Source organism: Coenobita brevimanus, chromosome 61 (genome assembly GCF_032717465.1).
Source record: "Coenobita brevimanus isolate Jiangsu-jjx chromosome 61, ASM3271746v2, whole genome shotgun sequence".
NCBI classification, from domain to species: Eukaryota; Metazoa; Arthropoda; class Malacostraca; order Decapoda; family Coenobitidae; genus Coenobita; species Coenobita brevimanus.
Window position 1 is genome coordinate 36,293,882 of NC_137014.1, and position 19,877 is coordinate 36,313,758.

Consider the following 19,877-nt stretch of genomic DNA (forward strand, 5'->3'; position numbering starts at 1 on the left):
CGGCATACAAATCACGCAGTCATTTCCAAGAGCCGCCAAAAACGCACCTTTGGCCAAATGAGGAATTTAATTTTGAAGCAGAATAAGATAGGGTTTTCTGGGAGATTGCAAAAGCCGTTCAATTATTCTTTCTAGGAATTGCTTGAACCTGAGGGTTTTGCTGGAGAAAATTTTGCCATTCATTACATATATTTTTATGCTTATATATAGCATGCACCTTCATGACTGTAACACCTATTTCGATTATAGTAAAAAAAAAAAAAAAGCAGCTATTTCTGATCGAAATAGTAGCCTACAGTTTAACATATAAGCTCGTGCTGGAGAAGGGCGCCTTTATGTGGTGGCACTAATATGATTGGGTAACTCAACTACCTGGTTATACAGACGTCCTTCATCTACTTTCCTCTACCCGAAGCGGAAGATGGTGAACTGTAGGAATGGGGCAACTTTAGTCTGCAGTCCACTGGGTTCACACTTCAGATAAAGCTGGAGCTACAGCAACTTCTACAACTATTACTACTGCTACTACCACTACCACCACTACAACTTTACTATAATAATAATAATAACAATAATAATGTTCCTAAATTTGCTGATTGACCAAACCATAATGTACGGTAGGCAGCTATTTTCCCCACTGGTAGTTCCTTCCTTTTAGCAGAATTAAGAAAATGTATTGCATGCCCAGTGCTGTGGACACAAATCATCGGCACCATAAACATCATCAGCCTATATCAGCCCATTGCATAACAAAGGTTTTTTTTCCAAGTACCATCTTTTTCCATTCTGACATGGTTGTTGGCCTCTTCCTTCCTAGCCCCTATAGTAGTAGTGGACTCTCTAGACTGCCGATGTTTCTTAGTATTGAAGACTACATTATTATTAATTCTTCACTGTTACCAGCTGTAAGTAATTCACTAACTTCGCGGAATTTCTGTCCTTACGGGGCCCATTTCCCGTACTTTAGCTCTTTCACTGATTACAATACTACTGCAGCGTTTCCAAAGTATGCGACTCATCTTGATTAGCAACGTACTCTGGTGTTAATCTCGTTATGGTTCAGCATTCAAGACTGAGAGATGATAGTTTTACGTCTAGTTAGTGATCAGAGTATAAATTTGTTGCTGAACATTGTTAATAGTGCGATACGTGTGTACGGACTGGAAACAGTCACTGCAGCAAAATACAAGTTTACAGTTTTGCACCTACCTTCTGCGACTTCGTAGTTTTCCATTGGAAGATAAGATATCGAACTGTCACTGTATCACAACACGATGTATAAATGTATGGCATAAGTTAGATAATTACAACCAGAGACTTTTAGCAGGCAACCGACGTCAAGCCGTTTTCGTGCTACTACGCATGTCGGCAATGCGCAGTTACCTTAGTCTACTCTCAGATTTGGTACTTGGCGTGAATTCTATCGTAAAGAATCATTTAGCACAATTCTGGCATAATCCTGCAATGTCTAGAATAAAATTAAGAACATTTCTTATATGAAGACCACCGGTTTACCAAGTTTGCGAATTTGTCATTAGATCAAGATATTTCCACTTTTGCTTACGGCCCTACGCTCCTCATGCCACAGGGCAACCGAGGATTAGATGATGGATGGATAAATAAGTATTGCATTGAACGACATAAGAGTACCTAAATCTCAGGGATATACCTGCCAAGACATCTGAAATGATTGCCGAAGAAGGGCAAGACTTGGACAATGAGTGGATACGCAAACACTGACGGTGAACTTTCAATAAAAGGGTACTCGACCAAACTGAATGACATCCAGATACTGTATAGCAAGACTGAGACAGAAATTACAGCACTGGACAGAAAGTGTGAATTCAACGAAATCCAACTTCCCCTAGGCAGATTTTACTTTCATGAAAATTCATTAACAGCATGCAATAGTTTTTCTGTTCACCCCATATAGTACATACTTAAAACCCCTCAAACCCTTGTTCATTTACTCATGCATAGTCCAGATGCAGAAATGCAATAAATTTCTTCCAGTCCTCTTCACAAGTTTTCTCCAACCTTACTGCAAAATCCTGTGATGAGCACATCTGCCACCACTCATTACCCTGCTCATCATAGTTATCTTCCTTTGGTGTCACTTCTCCATGGAGTACCATTCCTATTAAAAACAATAGATTTATTCCATGATAATTTTCATATCCTTATCAATCATATTTTTACCATCATAATTACAGCTTCTCTTCATCATCCAGACCTCCTTTCCTGTCCAGACAGCTCAAGTTTTCCCGATCCAAATTGGTCATGCTTCCATTCTCTCAACATTCAAGCCCCCAGAATCCTGGTTCTATCTGATACGCCAAAAACTTTCACCACATTCTGTAGCAGTATTCACCACTACCCAGCTGCGTTTCATAATACAGTACACATGACCCTTATCACACGATGTTCCTAAATCCTGCTGAACAATTAACCCTCCCAGAATTGCTAAGTTTCTTCAAGTACACTCTAAATCCACCTATCCATCCTCTCAATCATTACGCCCCATCAGAAGTTATACAAGGTTAAACATCCAAAAACAGCCTTGTTCATACTATTTATTTTTATAGATGTAGTTACATTCGTTATATATACGGAAACACAGCAAGAATCAAAAGTAACCATGAATCAACCGTGTTGTGTCTGCATTCAAGAAATGCACTTGTCAATGCCAATTATTATTTTTTTCCAAGGTTGCTAATAAGATGATTATAATTATTCTTTTTGGAGGATAGTAGTGATGGGTATATAATTTATAGTATATGTTTGAAATAACCAGTTACCAGCATAAATTTGAAGACACACACTTCAAATGCAAAAATATGGAAGGAAAAACACAGTGACAAAGCAGAAGAAAGGGTAAGACTGGAATTCGGGTAATAAGGACTGCAAAGCTTTTCAAGTAATAATATGGGAGTAGAATCTCATCACATCGTCAAGTCCATGATAGCGTTTACTATGTCATTATTATTTTTCTTAAGCGCCCGAACAGCCTTTGCACGAGACACATTAGCTTGGGATACAACCAGCTCAATGTCCTTTTCTTCAAGCCCACCCTCGTCCACTTCCTCCTCATCTTCATCCTCATCCTCCTGTATAACTGTTGGCACCTGTTAAGTGAAAGAAAAACATAAAGGGACAGTTACACAAACACACATTATCTGATTAAGTCCTTGTTCTATGCTCACATTTTCTGGTAGGAAAATGTGGTCAGGATGTCATATGCTGCCTTTTTCTTTTTTCCTTCTTAGTGCATATCAATCACAAATAGTTGCCTTTTTGCTACCTATCAAACTCCATTGCCCAGTTACCCAAATATCCAACAACTCCCTCTCAATCCCCCCAAAAAGATGGTGGACTGCAGGAGGCAACTTGGCAACTTCAGAGTCTGCAGTCCAACAGGTACATGTTTAGATGAACAACAGCCATTTCCCCCAACTTACTTCTAATTGCATGGAAGTAATTGTTATATTTTGGAACACATCCCTAACATACAGTGTAAAGAGGACTTACTTTATGTATAACAAAGTATCGTACCAACTATGTCTTGGTAATATGTTATTTCCTTTGACTCATAATGAAAGATATGACAAAACCCATTCATATTGATAAACTTATTTCCTGGATTCCTCTTATTATTTCCAAATTATTTTGTTACATGTAGGAAAGGCCTCCCTTAGTTTACAAAAGTGATTAAAGAACAGCCGGGAAGGAAGGCTGTTGGTTCACTGAAAGCAGTGATGAGAAATAGGGAGGTGAGTATGGAAGTTAAGAAGTCACTGCATGATAATATTGTGATCCCTACCCTGACGTATGGAAGCGAGGCATGGACCCTGCTAGAGAGGAAAAAGTCAAGACTGAGAGCAGTGGAAATGAGTTACTTGAGAGGTGCATGTGGAGTGACATGGAGGGATAAGTTAACGAATGAAGAAGTGAAGGAACGTTGTGGGGTGGATGTCGATGTGGTGGAGAAAATTAAGAGAAATACACTGAGGTGGTTTGGACATGTGGAGAGAATGGAGAATGAAAGACTGACTAAAAGGGTGTATGCGGGTGAAGTGGAGGGAGAGGAAGACTGAGGATGAGGTGGAGGGATGGAGTTGAGAGGCATATGAGGGAGGGGGGAGTGAGTTGGGGGGAGGGCAGTCAAATGGTGGGTGACAGAGCAACTTGGAGGCATTCCGTCTGTGGCCACCCTTTGCGGGATTAGGGCGTTGGGCTATAGATAGATAGACAGATAGATGAATGAACACTCTATCTACATATGTTTTGAAAAGTCTACCCTGCCTCTAAAGAGAATCATCTGGTGACAGCAAGACAAGTACAAAATGCATGTCTGAATGACTACAATAATCAGGGAATGTTGAAACTGTCATTACCATCACAACCTCTCTTCATGCTTCCTCCTAAAAACTGCCACACAAGATGGCTAAGATCCACTCCAGGCTATTTCATCCCCCCCCCCCCTCTCTCCTTTCTAATGAACTGTACCCAGTTCCACTCTGCTTCCAAACCACATGATGGTTTTTCTCTTCCAAAAATACCTTCAACCTCACCTTCAAAAACTTTTTCATGTGGCATTCAACATGCATTCTATTATCATCTTGAGCAAACTATCAACTTCCTCATGCACCTAATCTCCATCTGTACTATGAAGCTCATCCTGTTTTCTATTTTCTACTCATAATGCATACTAAAATCATCTTAACTTCTAATATTAAAATACTGAAAATGCAAGGTCTAATATATACACTGTACGTATATCACAAAATATACAAAGTATAGGACATACTTGTAGGTATTAAATAAGTCAAAATGCATTTAAAAGAAATATTTTAACAAATGGGTGACAGATAAATGCTGATGTGATTATCAGTCATAACTTCACTGCATATAATGAACATTTGATGACTGTACATGTGTTCCTTGTAAGATTTGTTGTGGTAATCATGTTAAGTGGGAGATACATGAGGAATTTTTGTACTTGGGAATTCCTAGGTATTCATAACTCCCCAAGTTTCTCATATAACTACTGCAATTCAAAAAAAAAAGATTTATTAGCTATTTAAAAAAAAAAAAAAAAGATTTATTAGCTATTTTTCACAAAATAAACTGTACTAACCGTCGTGTGAGCAGCTGTATCAGCGGCAGGGTTACCTGATGGCTCCTTGAACTTCTCTGCTGCTGCCATCTGAGCCTGCTGACTCATGTCCTCAATCTGTAGATCATAGGGAAATGTATAAATGTATGCCAAAGAAGGGCACAGACATTATTGTGTACAGATTATCTGAAAACAATATACTGTAACAACCAAGGAAATTCAGGACAAATACCATATCATCCGAGTATTAAACTCAAAGCCTACTTATACTGTAAACATAAGTTCACTCATCACAGTGTAAAAGGCATCAGTGAAAGTTAGTACATTAGCATTTTCTCAAAACTTAAAAGTCCCAAGAACCTCAGACACTGAAAAGTCCAATTAGTTGAGGCTGCCAAAGACCTGCAGCAGTATGAAACTCTTGGCTTCAACACTGGCATGTACCTGTAACAGAGTCCCCATCATGTGAGTGTAGACTGCGTGGCCAGTTACTAGGTTTGTAGACTCACATCACTCTTGCAAAGTTTCCTTTATAATATGGTTTGAGAAAAGTACTGAAAACATATCCACGAAGTCTATATGCTCCTAAGTGACTATGTTCACCATAATACCAATTTTAATTTATATGATTCAGAAACGACTGCTGAGCCACTATATCACACCTTTCCCGGACATAGCCAAGTTCCTTTAATTTTATTCGTTTTATTGATTGGATAAAAGTGAAGGGAGTTTGCCAGTCTGTTAGTGAACCAGGGGATACCACTGGTTCACTGTGCAAGGATATACTGTGCCTGCATCAGACCTGTGCTGCTGTATGCTGCAAAGACATGTGCACTGACAGCAAATTTGGAAAGGCTCCTGTTGACTTGTGATCACAGGATGCTGAGGTCTATGGCAAAAGTTAAGTGGAGAGACAAAGTGTCAAATGAGGAGGTGAGAAGATGAGGAGGAGTGGAGAGCATAGAGGACAGGATTCGGAGTATGAGACTGAGATGGTTCGGTCATGTGTGCAGAAGAGAGCAAGATAACATTTTGAGAAGGGCTATGGAGCTGGAAATAGAAAGAAGGAGACCAGTGGGATGACCAAAGAGAACTTGGAGGCAAGGGGTTACCGAAGATATGAGATGTTTAAATACAAGAGAAGATGTGGAAGACAGAGATAGATGGAGACGACTCATATCACATCCAACCCCAGCACTGGGAAGCGAAGGATGCTAAATGAAGATAATGATGATGGTCCAGTGTATGACAGGAGGGGGTAGCAGTGTTATTTGTAAACAAAACACTGTACAACATACTTAATTGATCTCCATTGGAGGGGTTAAATGTGCAATTTGTAAACAACAAAATACAGTATGCTTAACTGATCTCCGTCATAAAACACAACCAAGATAAATTTTTCTTATAATAAAATACAGTGCAGTGTATATCTTCCAGTTAAACAGGGTAAAATATGAGGCATGTTGCTTTAATGGTATTGGATGCCTACCACTAAGAAGTTACATCAGTGCTTCAGACCTTACAGGCCTCTCTGCCTCTCATAAATATTTAAATTATATACTTATGTGAACTCAGCAGAAAAAGGGCATTTGACTGCATGTCATACAATGGGATTCTAAAACGTGCATGTACCTGATTCTACAAGAGATTTTTAAAAACAAATGTGAACTGATATGGTGGCTATTATGTTTAATGTGCACGAGAGAGTATATTAAGAGCAACAAATGTGTGAGAAGAGTATAATAAAGAAATAAAATAGGTGGTGAATTTGGAATAAACAGGAATGCACACTACTCACAAAAAGTAACAACTGAACCAGGAAAATGGTACAGATGTAAAGTCTATTTTGAAAAAGTCATTAACAGAGATGACAGTTGTGTAGAGGTTACTGTGATTGGTTGTGGCTGTGCCACACACAGGAGAGAGCTGCCTCAATGAGACAATGGCAGTGAAGAATACTACAAGTCAATGCTCCGAAGGGACTGAAGGATAAGAAAACAGCAGTGTTGTGGGGACACCAATATGCCATTTGTGGATCTCTGGGGAAAAAAAAAAAAAAAAAAAAAAAAAAAGGCAGGCAGGCATTGGCAGAGTTTGTGGAAGGTTTCAGTCATCATAAATACAGTATTCTCTTTCTCTCTCTTTCTCAGTTCCTGCATCCCACATCAAAATCAATGGATCTTGAATCTGGCTCTCTGTTATCTTATTTTCTCTTGGAGGGAGTAATTTGCAGCCCCTGGCCTTTGGTTCCTTCTTCCTTGCATTAAAAAAAAAAATGAGATTCTGAAATAACTTATTTTCAGCACAATATACACCATAATACAGCTTCAGTGATACAGAAAATTCTGGCTTTGCGCAGTGGCAGTATCGTAACCAATGAGGTCTTGCCTAAGTGACGTATTTGTTGCTGCTGTAAAGCTCGAAATTGGGAAAAGTTTTCAATACCATCTCAGCACTTCTGCGGCACCTCGGTTTGGGTTACCTTTCCTCGAAGGGTAGTCAAGTCGTACCCCACCTGCTCGTGGTGACCTCGCAGACACCCTGTTTTTTTTTCCATTTCTGTTTTTTGTGCTTTTTTTCCTTCGGTTTTCTTTTTTCCTCCTAAATTAGGGTGACACAAACGGGAGCGGCGCTACCCGGGTTTTTCCCGGGTAGTATTCTATATACGTTTTGCTGTTGTTGTCATTTTGTTTTTTTTGTTCTCCCTTATCATTAGTAAACAACACCAGTGCCTTCGCTGCAGTAGGTCTGTAGCAAAAAGTGCAAAAGCACTGAAGTGCGCCTACTGCAGCGAGTGGATTCATATAGCTTGTGAAAATTTGGATGCAGGCGACTATCCATTCATGAAGAGGAGCCACCAGCTGGGCTTTCACTGGCTGTGTAGCCAGTGTGTTGCACCAGCAGACGAGGTCTTGGCTGGTGGAGGAAGTAGTACCAAGAAGGAGTATGAAGATAAAGTCATTGGGCCAATCTTTCAAGCAATCAGAGACGTATCAAATAGACTGGAGGCACTAGAGACCAAGGTCTCATCACCTATGGCGGTCACACAAGATCAGGCCAAGTCATTTGCGGATGCTGTTCGCGGGTCTCTCGTGGGGGGAGGGAAGGATCTGCCTGGGGGCGTGATTGAGATCAGTGCTCATGGCCAAAAAAAGCCATTCATAGTCAGCATGTACTGATTGTGAAACCAGAGAGTGGCGCTAGTGCCCTGACAAATCAGATGGGACCAGAAGACATCAGAGGCGTACTTAACTCGGTACCGGTTGACAGCTGCCTTAAGACCAAGGCTGGTGGGCTGGTAATGAAGTTTCCGTCAGCTGAGGCCAAGGGGGAAGCAACTGGGGTGCTGACTGATCATTTTGGCTCTGAGGGCACTATTTGCATATCAGAGCCAAAGAAAATGTTGCCTAAAATGACCGTGACAGGCCTTTCCTCTTCCTTTGATGACTCTGACATCATCCCAAATATTCTGAGAAAAAACAATAAAATTAAGATGCTCGTTGATCGAGGTTGTACCCTCAACCTTCTCTTCACAAGGACAAGGAATGACACCAAAACTGCTGTCTTGAAGATGTCGCCAGAGGTGAGATCCTCCATTGTAGAACAGGGCAATTACATCTATGTGGATCTTACAAGATGCCGCGCTTTCGATAGATTCTGGGTTACACAGTGTCATCACTGTCAAGGCTTTGGTCATACATTTGAGAGATGTTCTAGGAAAAGTGATGAACCTAAATGTGTCTTTTGTGCTGGAGCCCATAAATCTAAGGACTGTAGTAACAGAAATTCTCCCAAATGCATCAACTGCTCCTCTTTAACCCCTAAAACGCGGATCGTCGCATTTGCGACGCTCAGCCATAAGGGCAGGACGGCGGGTCGTCGCGTTTGCGATTTTAGTAAATTTTGAATAACCGCGGGCAAGCAGGCTCCAGCTGGTATTGTCTATCAGTACCACCACCCTCTAGCTACAACTAGCATACTTTACCTTTGTACTACTAACCTCAGTTATTGCCAAATATCGCATTTTCCCCCCGTCCCCCCCCCCACCACGGCCCGGCCAGCCTGGCTGCGATACATGGCAGCGCTCTGAGCGCTCAGAACTGTAAATCTGCGATCTCCTCTCACAAGCAGTTTATGCTACAAGGAAACGCTTATTTCCCCAGTTGTAACACTAGCTTTTTTTCTCACGGTTTGCCTCTGTTTAGCGTCAGTTTACTGCAGGCTTTCAAAGTGAGATTATGGCGAGTTCTAGCTCTTCCCAGTCAGTGCAAGCGGCCGACAGGAACGAGAATAAAGTGGCGGACGTAAGGCAGAATAAAAAGCGCTCCGTGGTGATCTTTTGGGAAGTAATATGATTGAAAATAATGTAGTATACATATTTTTAGCTGTGAAAATGGAAATGTTTGTTGAGTGACGGGAAGACCACCGCCACAGTGCATGTCGGCTGTACGCTCCGTTGATTTTAGCCTTATTTTCAGTGCTTATTGTACAAATACGGATTCCTAACTACCTTTACGTTGTAGTATAAAGTTTCCTGTGACAGAATGAGGCTGTGGTAGAGGGGAAACCGGGTTGCTGGAGGTGTGAAAGTGAAGATTTGGTTACCCAACTTTGCAAGTCTCCACAAGTCCTTGGGTAGTCCACGAAGGCTCAACACCTGTCTCTGGAGAAAGCTGAATGTAAGTACTATCTGCCATACCAAGTATAATGTTCTAGGGTTAATCTCTGATTTTTGGCGAATATTTTCCTACAGGTACTCAGACCGCGATACAACCCCGCCACTCGGGGGGGGATCGACTGTAAACAGCCGCGTTTTAGGGGTTAAGACATCAAGATGCTAATTCAAAGTCACAGGTGGTTGCCCATTTTGCTTCAAGTAGAGAATGTCCAATTATGATTTCTCATAGGAATAGATTGATTGAAAACACCAATTTTGACCATTCAAAAAACTGACTACGTCCCTCTTGAACCAGTTAAGGATAGGTCTTTTAAATATTCGTTCCATCCGTAATAAGATAGACTATATTAATGAAACCCTAAATCAGTACGAGCTTGACATATTGTGCCTGACTGAAACCTGGTTGTATGAGTCTGATATCGATATTATTCGTAATGCCTTGCCTAAGACACATTCTATTATTAGTATTCCCAGGCCTGCTGCTGACTATCCAGGAGGAGGCGTAGCACTCATCTACTCGGCGGCACTTGCAAACGTTTCTCTCATTGATTCAGACCTGACCCCATCATCATTTGAATTTATGGAAGTATCAATAAATTTCCATCAGAATACCATTAGAATTGCAATTGTCTATCGACCAGGTCATCCGGGCAGAGATCGAGGTTTTATGGAGGAGTCTGGGCAGTTTCATGAAGGGTTTTCTCTTAAACCTGGAGGACTTCTTGTTTGTGGTGATTTCAATTATTGGGTTGACAGTCCAGAGTCAAAACCATTTTCTTCAGAATTCCTTGAGTTGATCACCCAGAACAATTTTTTCAATCATGTGAGTAATCCAACTCATGTCTCAGGACATGTCCTTGACTTGATCTTGTCCCCTGTTGGTTGCAGGTGCGTATCAGATGTGGAGGTTGACTCATTTGACCCCCTCATCTCTCATCATGCTCTGATCACTCTTAGTTTTGATGTCCCAAAATCCCCTTCATATAAAAAGGTCATCAGGTTCAGAAATTACAACAATGTTGACCGCCAGTTGATGTGTTTTGAAATTGATCAACGTTTAAACTCCATCGATTCTTCAAGTCTTTCTTCTGGTGAATTGGTTGATATTTACAACAACGAGCTCAGGTCAATTTTTGACCATTATTGTCCTGAGGTAGTAAAAACAATCACTGTACGTGATAATTCTCCGTGGTATGGTCCATCCATTAATTCTTTGCGTAGACAACGTAGAAGGGCAGAACGTGAGTGGCGCTTGCAGCGGACCGAAGTAACTCGTTTGCATTATGTTTTTGCGAGAAGAGCAGTCGTTCACACTGTAAAAGCCCAAAAGGCTAGGTATTATCAAAATAAAGTTGATTCATGTGGTGGTGATAAAAAAAAATTGTCTGCAGTTGTGAACAATTTGGTTGGTCAGAGGAATGTAATTGTTAAACCAACTTCTTTATCTGATGCCCAATTGGCTTCTGATTTTGCTTCATTTTTTACAAGTAAGATATCTCGCATAAGAAGTGATTTAGACAGCAGTTCTCCTAGTGAAGTGTACTCAGTTGACTTCCAGCCACGGTGCACCGGGGATCATTTGCTTTCAACATTTCATCCACTGGATGTAAACAAAGTCAAATGTTACATCAGAGAACTTAATAAAACATTTTGCTCACTCGATCCATGTAACATGTCACAACTGCCTGATGTGTATGAGCATGCTGCAGACTTTATCTGCAACATAATAAATAGATGCTTCTTAGAAAGTAATTTTGTGCAGTCTGAGAAACGTGCTTTGCTTAGGCCCCTAATTAAGAAACCTGGCCTTGATGTCGAGAGCATGACAAATTATCGTCCTGTCTCTAACCTGTCTTTTTTATCCAAGATTATTGAGCGGGCCATACTTGACCAACTCTTACCACTACTGGAACACAACAGAGTTGTTCCTGTTGTTCAATCAGCATACAGAAAATACCATTTGACTGAAACTGCACTAATAAGGATTCAGAGCGACTTGGTGGCAAACACTTGTAGTGGGATGTCCTCTCTCCTAGTTCTTTTGGATCTGTCTGCAGCTTTTGATACAGTAGATCATAAACTATTGTTGGATGATCTGTATTTTTATGGCGTTCGTGATAGTGCCCTTTTGCTCCTTAAGTCGTATCTGTCGGACAGATCTCAGAGAGTGGTTGTTGATTACGCTAGCTCTGATTCTGCTCCTCTTCTATTTGGAGTCCCTCAAGGATCAGTTTTGGATCCAATTCTATTTACTATCTACACAAGTAGTTTATCGTCTTTACTTGATGCTCATGATGTGTCCTATCATTTTTATGCTGATGACACCCAGCTCTAAGTTAAGATGTCAGATATCAACGATACGAAGATAAAGTTTGAATCTCTAATGTCTGATATTAAGATTTGGATGGCTAAGAGGAAACTTAAGCTGAATGATGGTAAAACTGAGATCATCATCATCAGAGGAAACAGAAGGGGTGATGACACTGACAATGCCCTGGCTTTGAACATTGGCGTGTCACAGCTGCATCCAGTCAGTTCTGTTCGAAATTTGGGTGTTTATTTTAATTCTAAGTTAAATTACAAAGAACACATTAATCAGGTTGTAAGAGGGTGTAACTTGCATATCAGAAATCTGTATTCTGTGAGAAGATTCCTGAATAGACAGTGCCTCCTAACATTGGTTCATGCAGTGGTCTTGTCTCGTGTTGATTATTGTAATTCACTGTGGGTTGGTCTTCCAAATAATATACTAACAAAAGTTCAGTCTGTGTTGAACAGGGCGGCACGGCTTATCTTTGGTCTCCCCCCGAGAACCTCAACTACCCCGTTTCTGACTGAGTTGCACTGGTTACCAGTAAAGGCTAGAATTGAATTTAAACTGTGTCTTATTACATTCAAGGTTCTTAAGTTTGGTGAACCGAAGTATCTTGCTGAATTGTTAAAACTCCCATCGACACGCCCGGGTGTGATGTTACGCAGTGAAGATGATTCCTTGCGTCTTGACGAGCCAGGAGCCATTCACCAGTCATCTTTCTCTGATCGTTCTTTTGCATATAGAGCCCCTAGATTATATAACAGATTGCCATTGTCCATAAGACAACTCTCTACTGTTGAATCCTTTAAGAGACAGCTGAAAGCCTTTCTTTTTCAAAATGCTACGACCTGGAGAGGTATTATGACAGATGATTATAGGGTTTAATTTTTGCCACTTTCATGTATATATGATGTAGCTTGTATTATATACAAGAAATGTCACAATTCTTGTAATTGTAAAAATAACGAGCGCTAGTGAATTCCCAAAAGGAAGAACTGGCGCTTTTGAGAAACAAAAGGCCAGATTATTATTATTATTATTATTACGTTTGTCATCGTCGTCGTCATCATCATCATCCGTAACTCCTTTCCCACCCTAGGGCAGGGTGAGGAGTAGCAATGTCCAGACAGCCCAAATCTGCCCAATCCAATGGGCCACACTTTAATTCACTCATCATTCAAGCCCCCAGAATCCCAGCTCTATCGGATATGTCAAAATCATTCACCACGTTCTGTAGCTTCACATAATCGTATCTGCTAAGAGTCATTTCTGATTTTTAATGTTCTTTGTACCAGTGCTATACAATTTTCACAGACACCTTCTCCCAAAGTGAAAGATGATATACTGCTAATGTACCAGTATGACAAATTTCTGGGCATTATCTTGACTATTTTTGTCACCATAGTGGTTCTCCTCAACTGGAGGGAAACTCAGCCTCAAGGGGCCAATTAACTCGTGCATAATTACAATTGCCATACCAGCAAAGTTCCAAGTGCTCTGAAACTGACCCACTTCTAAAGCATGGGTAAACTAATGGCTGGTATGCATTACATCTAACAGTAATAAGAGCTTATGAACTGAAGATTTTCCTTTAGTGTTCATAATAGTACTCCTGTTTTCCACATTTACATGGAGTATTCATCATCATGAGCATGGCTCCTTGATACTAATGAGGACATAAAGCAAAGATGAAAAGATGTCCAGAATGCAATAAAGTACTTATAATGGAAACTAAGAAGATAATGAAAGTTACAGGTATTTTGTTCCTGCAGTTTAACTAACATCTTGTGTAATATAACATTAAAACAGTATCCTTCCATAATTTTATAGACATGTGATTGGAAAGTACTCACCTTAGCCTCCCCAAAAACAATGTATGTGTCTGAGGCTGGATTCTTGAAAACATCTGGCTTGTTGATAACAAAGAGGATGTTCTTGCTCTTGCGGATGGTGACACGATTAACACCTGGTACCTGCTTCAGCCCTAGCTTGGACATCAGCTTGCGAGCCTTCTTCTCTGATCGGCTCTGCTTGGCTGCCTTTGCTGATTCTGTGACTGTGGGAGCTGAAGCTGATCCCCCTTGTTCCAACTCCGGAAGAGAATCCTGGAATTGTTTATAATTATCAAGTAACGTCCCAAGCTTCAAGGATACCAACCTCACAAACATACGCACATAAATTATTTGTGTCTGGTGAAAAACTCAAAACTCAAACTCCTGAAATTTAAAACATGTTCTGAGCAGTGGGACATAAACTGCACAGCAGCAATAAATATACACTTTCTCAATGGCCCCTTGTTTTCTTTTCAATGACTGTTAAAGTAAATGAATGAGGAGTTTAAACTTCCTTGCAAAACTCTCTCCTACCAACTTCTGGCCACCCATCATGGTTATAATGCACAGTATTAGAAATAACTTACAGTATGTTAAACCCTGAACATTAGCAACCCAAGAAGCATGTATCTGCTCATAATACACATCATTCATGATGATTTCTGACATAGGATTTCAAGTCTTTACGCTTACGATTCAATTTTTGCCTATGAGATCTCAGGCCACGACTATCTATTGCTAACACTGGCCATACACAAGTCTCCGTCATTTACTTGGTTCAAAATGGCTAACCTGCTCACTATACTATTCTGTTTTTTCTTCATCTGCATATGGTATACTACCCCAGTCCCACCAATGGCCAGCAACAGAATGCTTCATTTCCCACAGATTTTCTTCCCTGAGCAGCCCAAGTAAGGGCACCATCACTTTATGCCTTTCTGCTCATATATATATACATACATACACACACATTAAGTCCTCGTTATTTGGAAGCATTTTACTTCGACACCTCGTTTTTCGTGCTAGAAAAAAGTTTCCGAGTTGTCTCGCAATTTGCTAATTTCCCCACAATTTGATACTCCCAGCTGGCAGCCGACACTCAGCAGACGATGCGTACCGATGCTCAGTCTAGGCACTGCCCATTTTTCTATGCAACAGTTTTCCATGATCTTTATAAAGCAGGTCCAGCGGGGCAGCAGACACACCTGAGTTGGTTATTGCTTATGATCGTAACGTATGATCTTCAGCCGTGTCGTGAATACACAGCAGGTCCAGCTGGGCAGTTGACACTTGAGTTTGTTATTGTTTGTGATCGTAACATACGATCTTCAGCCGTGTCGTGCTACTATTTCTTAAAACAAAGAATCGTTACATGTTTCTTGTAACACTATTTATTTTTGTTTTGATGGACAAATATCTGAAATGGATGTAAAATAAAGCTTATCGATATTTAAGGAAGGAAATAACAACCATACCAATACAAAGATGGTAGACTCAGCCCACCAATTTTTTATTCTATTTGACTGTATTACAGCCTCTCTTCCTAGTACCAGTATAATAATGTTGTTATAATTTCTCCCTTCCTTTTAGTAACAAATAGGGCATATAAAATGATCGGGGTTTAGTTGACCTACTTTGATGTCAAAAATTAAATAATCTGTTGAAAAGTGGCAGCTTTTCCTTGATTAGTGACATTGGGAACTAGCCCATCCACTCTCAACACACCTTCACTTGCCACTCAAGCCAGTCTTCATTTTATTTCTGGTAAGGATTTTTGGTGTTGCAGCTCTTTATAACAGTTTTAATGTCCTTTCAGGCACATGTTTATTGTGTTATGCTGTTTTAGCAGTTGCAAACACACTTCATTTAATTTTGGGTAGGGCCTGTTTGGTGTTATAGTACTTTCTGATAAGGTAGGTATATGTCCCACCGGAACGCTCCTCTATTTTTTCCGCTGATTCTTAACTTCACAATACGATGTTTCAAGGTTCATGAGGTTTTGGCGGAACATCCAAGCCGCGAAAAACGAGGATCTACTGTATACTGCATATATATTTTCTCACTTGGTAACAGTCTTGGTTATGCTTGCCAACAAACAAATATGAGATATGCATACATTTTACAGTACTTTAAGCAACAGAAGCACTTAGCCAAGTCAGTTCCCCTTCTTCCTGACAGTCTTATATTTTTCTTGTCATTTTTGGGGTGGTAAATGAGTATTCAACATTACATTTCTTTCCCTGTTGTTTTTAGCCATGTTCCTTCCAGTATATCAACTGTTTCTCAAGTGCAGGAGCAGACACTTACTCCAAATATGTTCTGGACACCTTTTGGTACCTCTTCCTAACCTAACATTTTAACATAACCTAGTAATTTAACCCGTGGGATGCGACAAGGGGTCGTGCAGACATCCCCTGTGGTGCGGCAAAATGGCAATTTTGGTCACTCTTACAGATTTCTGTATACAGTAATCCCTCCAATATCCGACGTAATAGAGCCATAGGTAGGTCCGGATATTGGTTCTGTCCGGATATTGGGCCCCAGCTTATGGACTTGTACTTATGGACCCTAACTCAGAGAAACACCTATACAACTCCCTCTGGACATGCATAGCACCTATTTAAGACCCAAATCACACCAATAATGCACATAAATGACTGAAATAAATGCAAAAGAACCATAAAATGAGGGTTTAGAAGTAGGTTCATACAATATTAAACATTCTGGTGACTGTCTCCTGGACTGGTACTTATGGACCCTAACCTAGCCTAACTCAGAAAACCCCCTCCCTACTGCACATGCATAGCTCCTAACACCCTATTCACACCAATAAAGGACATTAAAGAGTGAAATGAGGTAAGTATAGTATGAAAAAAAGTACAGTATGAAACATTCTTATGTCCGGATAGTGGGGATGTTCGGATATTGGGCGTCCGGATATTAGAGTGATTACTGTACTATATGTCAGTGAATAGGAAATTGAATCATGCAGTCTCCCACGGAATTCTCTCTCTCTCTCTCTCTCTCTTTTTTTTTTTTCTTTCTGGAGGTTTTGGAGAACTGCCAGAAATTGCATTTCTGGCAGGAACATGAAAACTAAGCTTTGAGAGAGAGAGAGAGAATGAGTGTAATGCATATTTGGGCAGAAGAGACAGGCTGTAAACAGGCTTTTGCCTGGCTCCACGTTCGGCAGGTGGGTTGCCAGCTCACCCGCACGCTGAAATATGAGCTTAGAACGGTACTTTCACAACCATTATGTACCATCCTACTTCTGTTCCATTCCTCCTATTGACATTACATTTGATTTTATGCTATTCTAAACAATTCTGACCCACGACTGCCTTTCATGGGGTGATAATATTGCAGAAAATGCATTACGAAGTGTGTATTTTGGGGTCATTGATGCTGGTGCAATTTAGAACCTGGGCTCAAGTTAGGGGGTAGGAATGAGAGCTACCAGTTACCCTAATACTCCATAAATTTCGTGTCACACTGATCCAACAACTTTTGTGGTGTGCTGTTGAAAATCTCGCTCATAAGAAGTATGTCACAGCTTTCTGAGACACCCCCACACGAGGTATGTCGCAACCCACAGGGCAACCTAACCTAACCAAGCAATTTAACCTAAACTAACTTCACCAACATTCAATAAAGTTTTAGTAAGTCCACCATTACAAACACTGGTGAGGCATAAAGAACAGAACAAGGAGGAAAAGTCAACTGAAAAATACTGTTTGCCACTGTGAAAACAGAAAAATACAGAATATAAACTGGATTAACAGGAAGTGAATTGGTAAGGTCCTTCTGCTGCTTAAAAGTAAAACGTACATTTACCCAAATATGGTGTGATTTTTTAAATAAGCATCTTCGCATAAATAATTACAGTATACAGAAGGGTGGACCTTGGGATACAGGTACTGTCATTTGGTACACATGGAGAATTTTAGCATATGTACAGTATCTACCTTCATGCAAAACTCATGCCAGGATATACTGTATATATATATATATATATATATATTTTTTACATTACTGTGCCCATTATTCTACGCAACTTTTCTATGGTAAACATTCATCACATAATGGCTGTTCAGTGATATTAGCATAATCTATCCTACCATGTTCACAAAGATCCAGGGCTTGACTCAGCATGATAGCCATTTCCGAACGTAAACAAACCCAAATATTCACCGGGAATGAGATTACCGCTTACAGATGTGCACAAAAAAAGATACTGCCTAGAATATGCACCATAATGTAAGCCTCCTGATTTTTCCCAGCATGTTTGATCCAAAGGTTAAATAAATAAATAAAAAATGCTGATATTTCTGTGAGTCTTAAGGTATGATCATCTCAACAACTTCAGATGCTCAAAATTAAATATCCTTAAAAAGCATTTGACATACCTCTGAGCCGTCCGAGTCTGAGCCCGAACCCGCATCATGGTCCCCTGCCGCCTCAGCCACGGGGGTGGACGTCTTCTCAATCTCAGTCAGCTCAGGCATCGTTGATGTGGTACCTCTGGTAGGCAGGCAGGATGGACCTGAAAAAGCAGGCCGATGCTACACACTGTACAGATCTCTGATAACCTAAGAAAACAACAGGGCTACTAAAATTTAAAATGCAATACAATTCTGCTCAGAAAATCTGCAGGCAATACAACCATTTCACTTCTGTATACAACCTGATAAAGAAATTATGAAATATTCCTTTATTTTGTACAATACCTTGGTAGGCCTACCTGTATGTAATGTTTACCAACATCCAAGATCCTAGCATCTGATAAATATTGGGGTACAATTTGGAAAAAGCTCTTAACCAACTTTCTCATTACCAGTAATAATAGAAAAACGCAGGAAAAATATGCCAAAATGTGTTGGTATTCCTGCAAGCAACTAAGGTATACTGGTCTGGCACACTATCAACTCCAATTTACTACTCAATTTAAATAACATACCTTCCTGAACTATCCAACTTAACCCAAGGTAGGTTAAGTTGGGATGAATAAAAAAAAAAAATAATAAAAAAATACGGTGCAATACTGGGTTAGGCTACCTGGTGAATTTGGGTTGGGTTTTAGGGATGTTTACTCGATTCTAATACTCGGTCTGATGCTGACTAAACCATAGATATTTTTAATGCATTTATTTATTCACGTTTAACTAAACTGCGTAACAATATTTGGCTCTTCATTAAGTTTCTATTTATCAGCGACAGTACCTTATGACTCATGTAAATAAATGGCGGTAAAAGGCGTCACCAAGATGCACCAGTAACATTGCTTCTTCTGCAAACAATTTAAGTGAATTCTAAAACAATGACACAAGAACTATACAACCAACACCTTACTCTTAAGATGACGTAGTGACGAGAGGTGTTATCAGGCGGCACGTGAGTTGAGCAGCAACAATGAAGGCCTTCCTGATACGGTACGCTAGAAGTAGTTTCGTACATACCTCACTACTCGGGCATTCAGTTGTACATGGATATCAGCTTGGACGTAGTAGTGAGCTACAAGCACTGAACGATAACTTCATGTAAACTACGGAGGTGCACGATGCCTGATGGTGATATTATAATACTGATACTAATACTCACCAGCAAATCGTTCGGGGAACGTCTCAGGAAAGGACTGACGAAAGCGACGATCGTCCCGTGCTGCCATCTACCGATCACCGCACTGTCCACACACAATTTTGTAGAATATCACCAACAAATAATGAGAAATTGCACCTATCATTGAAACTTTTGACAGATATAATTTATAGGACAAAATATTGCATAGATACGAGATTGGCGTACAAACAAAACATGTAGGCCTACTGGCGCGATTTTTAAAAGTATATCAACTAATATTCATCTATAAAAAAGTTAATATTGCGGTGATTTGTCTATCTGGTGGGAGGAGTAGAACTGCAAGAGAGAGAGAGAGAGAGA

General features: G+C 40.3%; 1 protein-coding gene across 1 annotated transcript; it reads right to left on the bottom strand.

Moving 5' to 3' along the window:
* Positions 1 to 2,560: 2,560 nt before the first annotated feature.
* On the bottom strand, positions 2,561 to 19,603 carry Nacalpha (nascent polypeptide associated complex protein alpha subunit). The gene is made up of 5 exons (XM_080275321.1): positions 19,539 to 19,603; positions 18,347 to 18,483; positions 13,962 to 14,213; positions 5,138 to 5,233; positions 2,561 to 3,125 (listed from the first exon to the last, which is right to left on the bottom strand). The coding sequence occupies exons 2-5, from the start codon at positions 18,443 to 18,445 to the stop codon at positions 2,943 to 2,945; spliced, it is 630 nt and encodes a 209-aa protein (XP_080131447.1). The 5' UTR covers positions 18,446 to 18,483; positions 19,539 to 19,603; the 3' UTR covers positions 2,561 to 2,942.
* Positions 19,604 to 19,877: the final 274 nt, after the last annotated feature.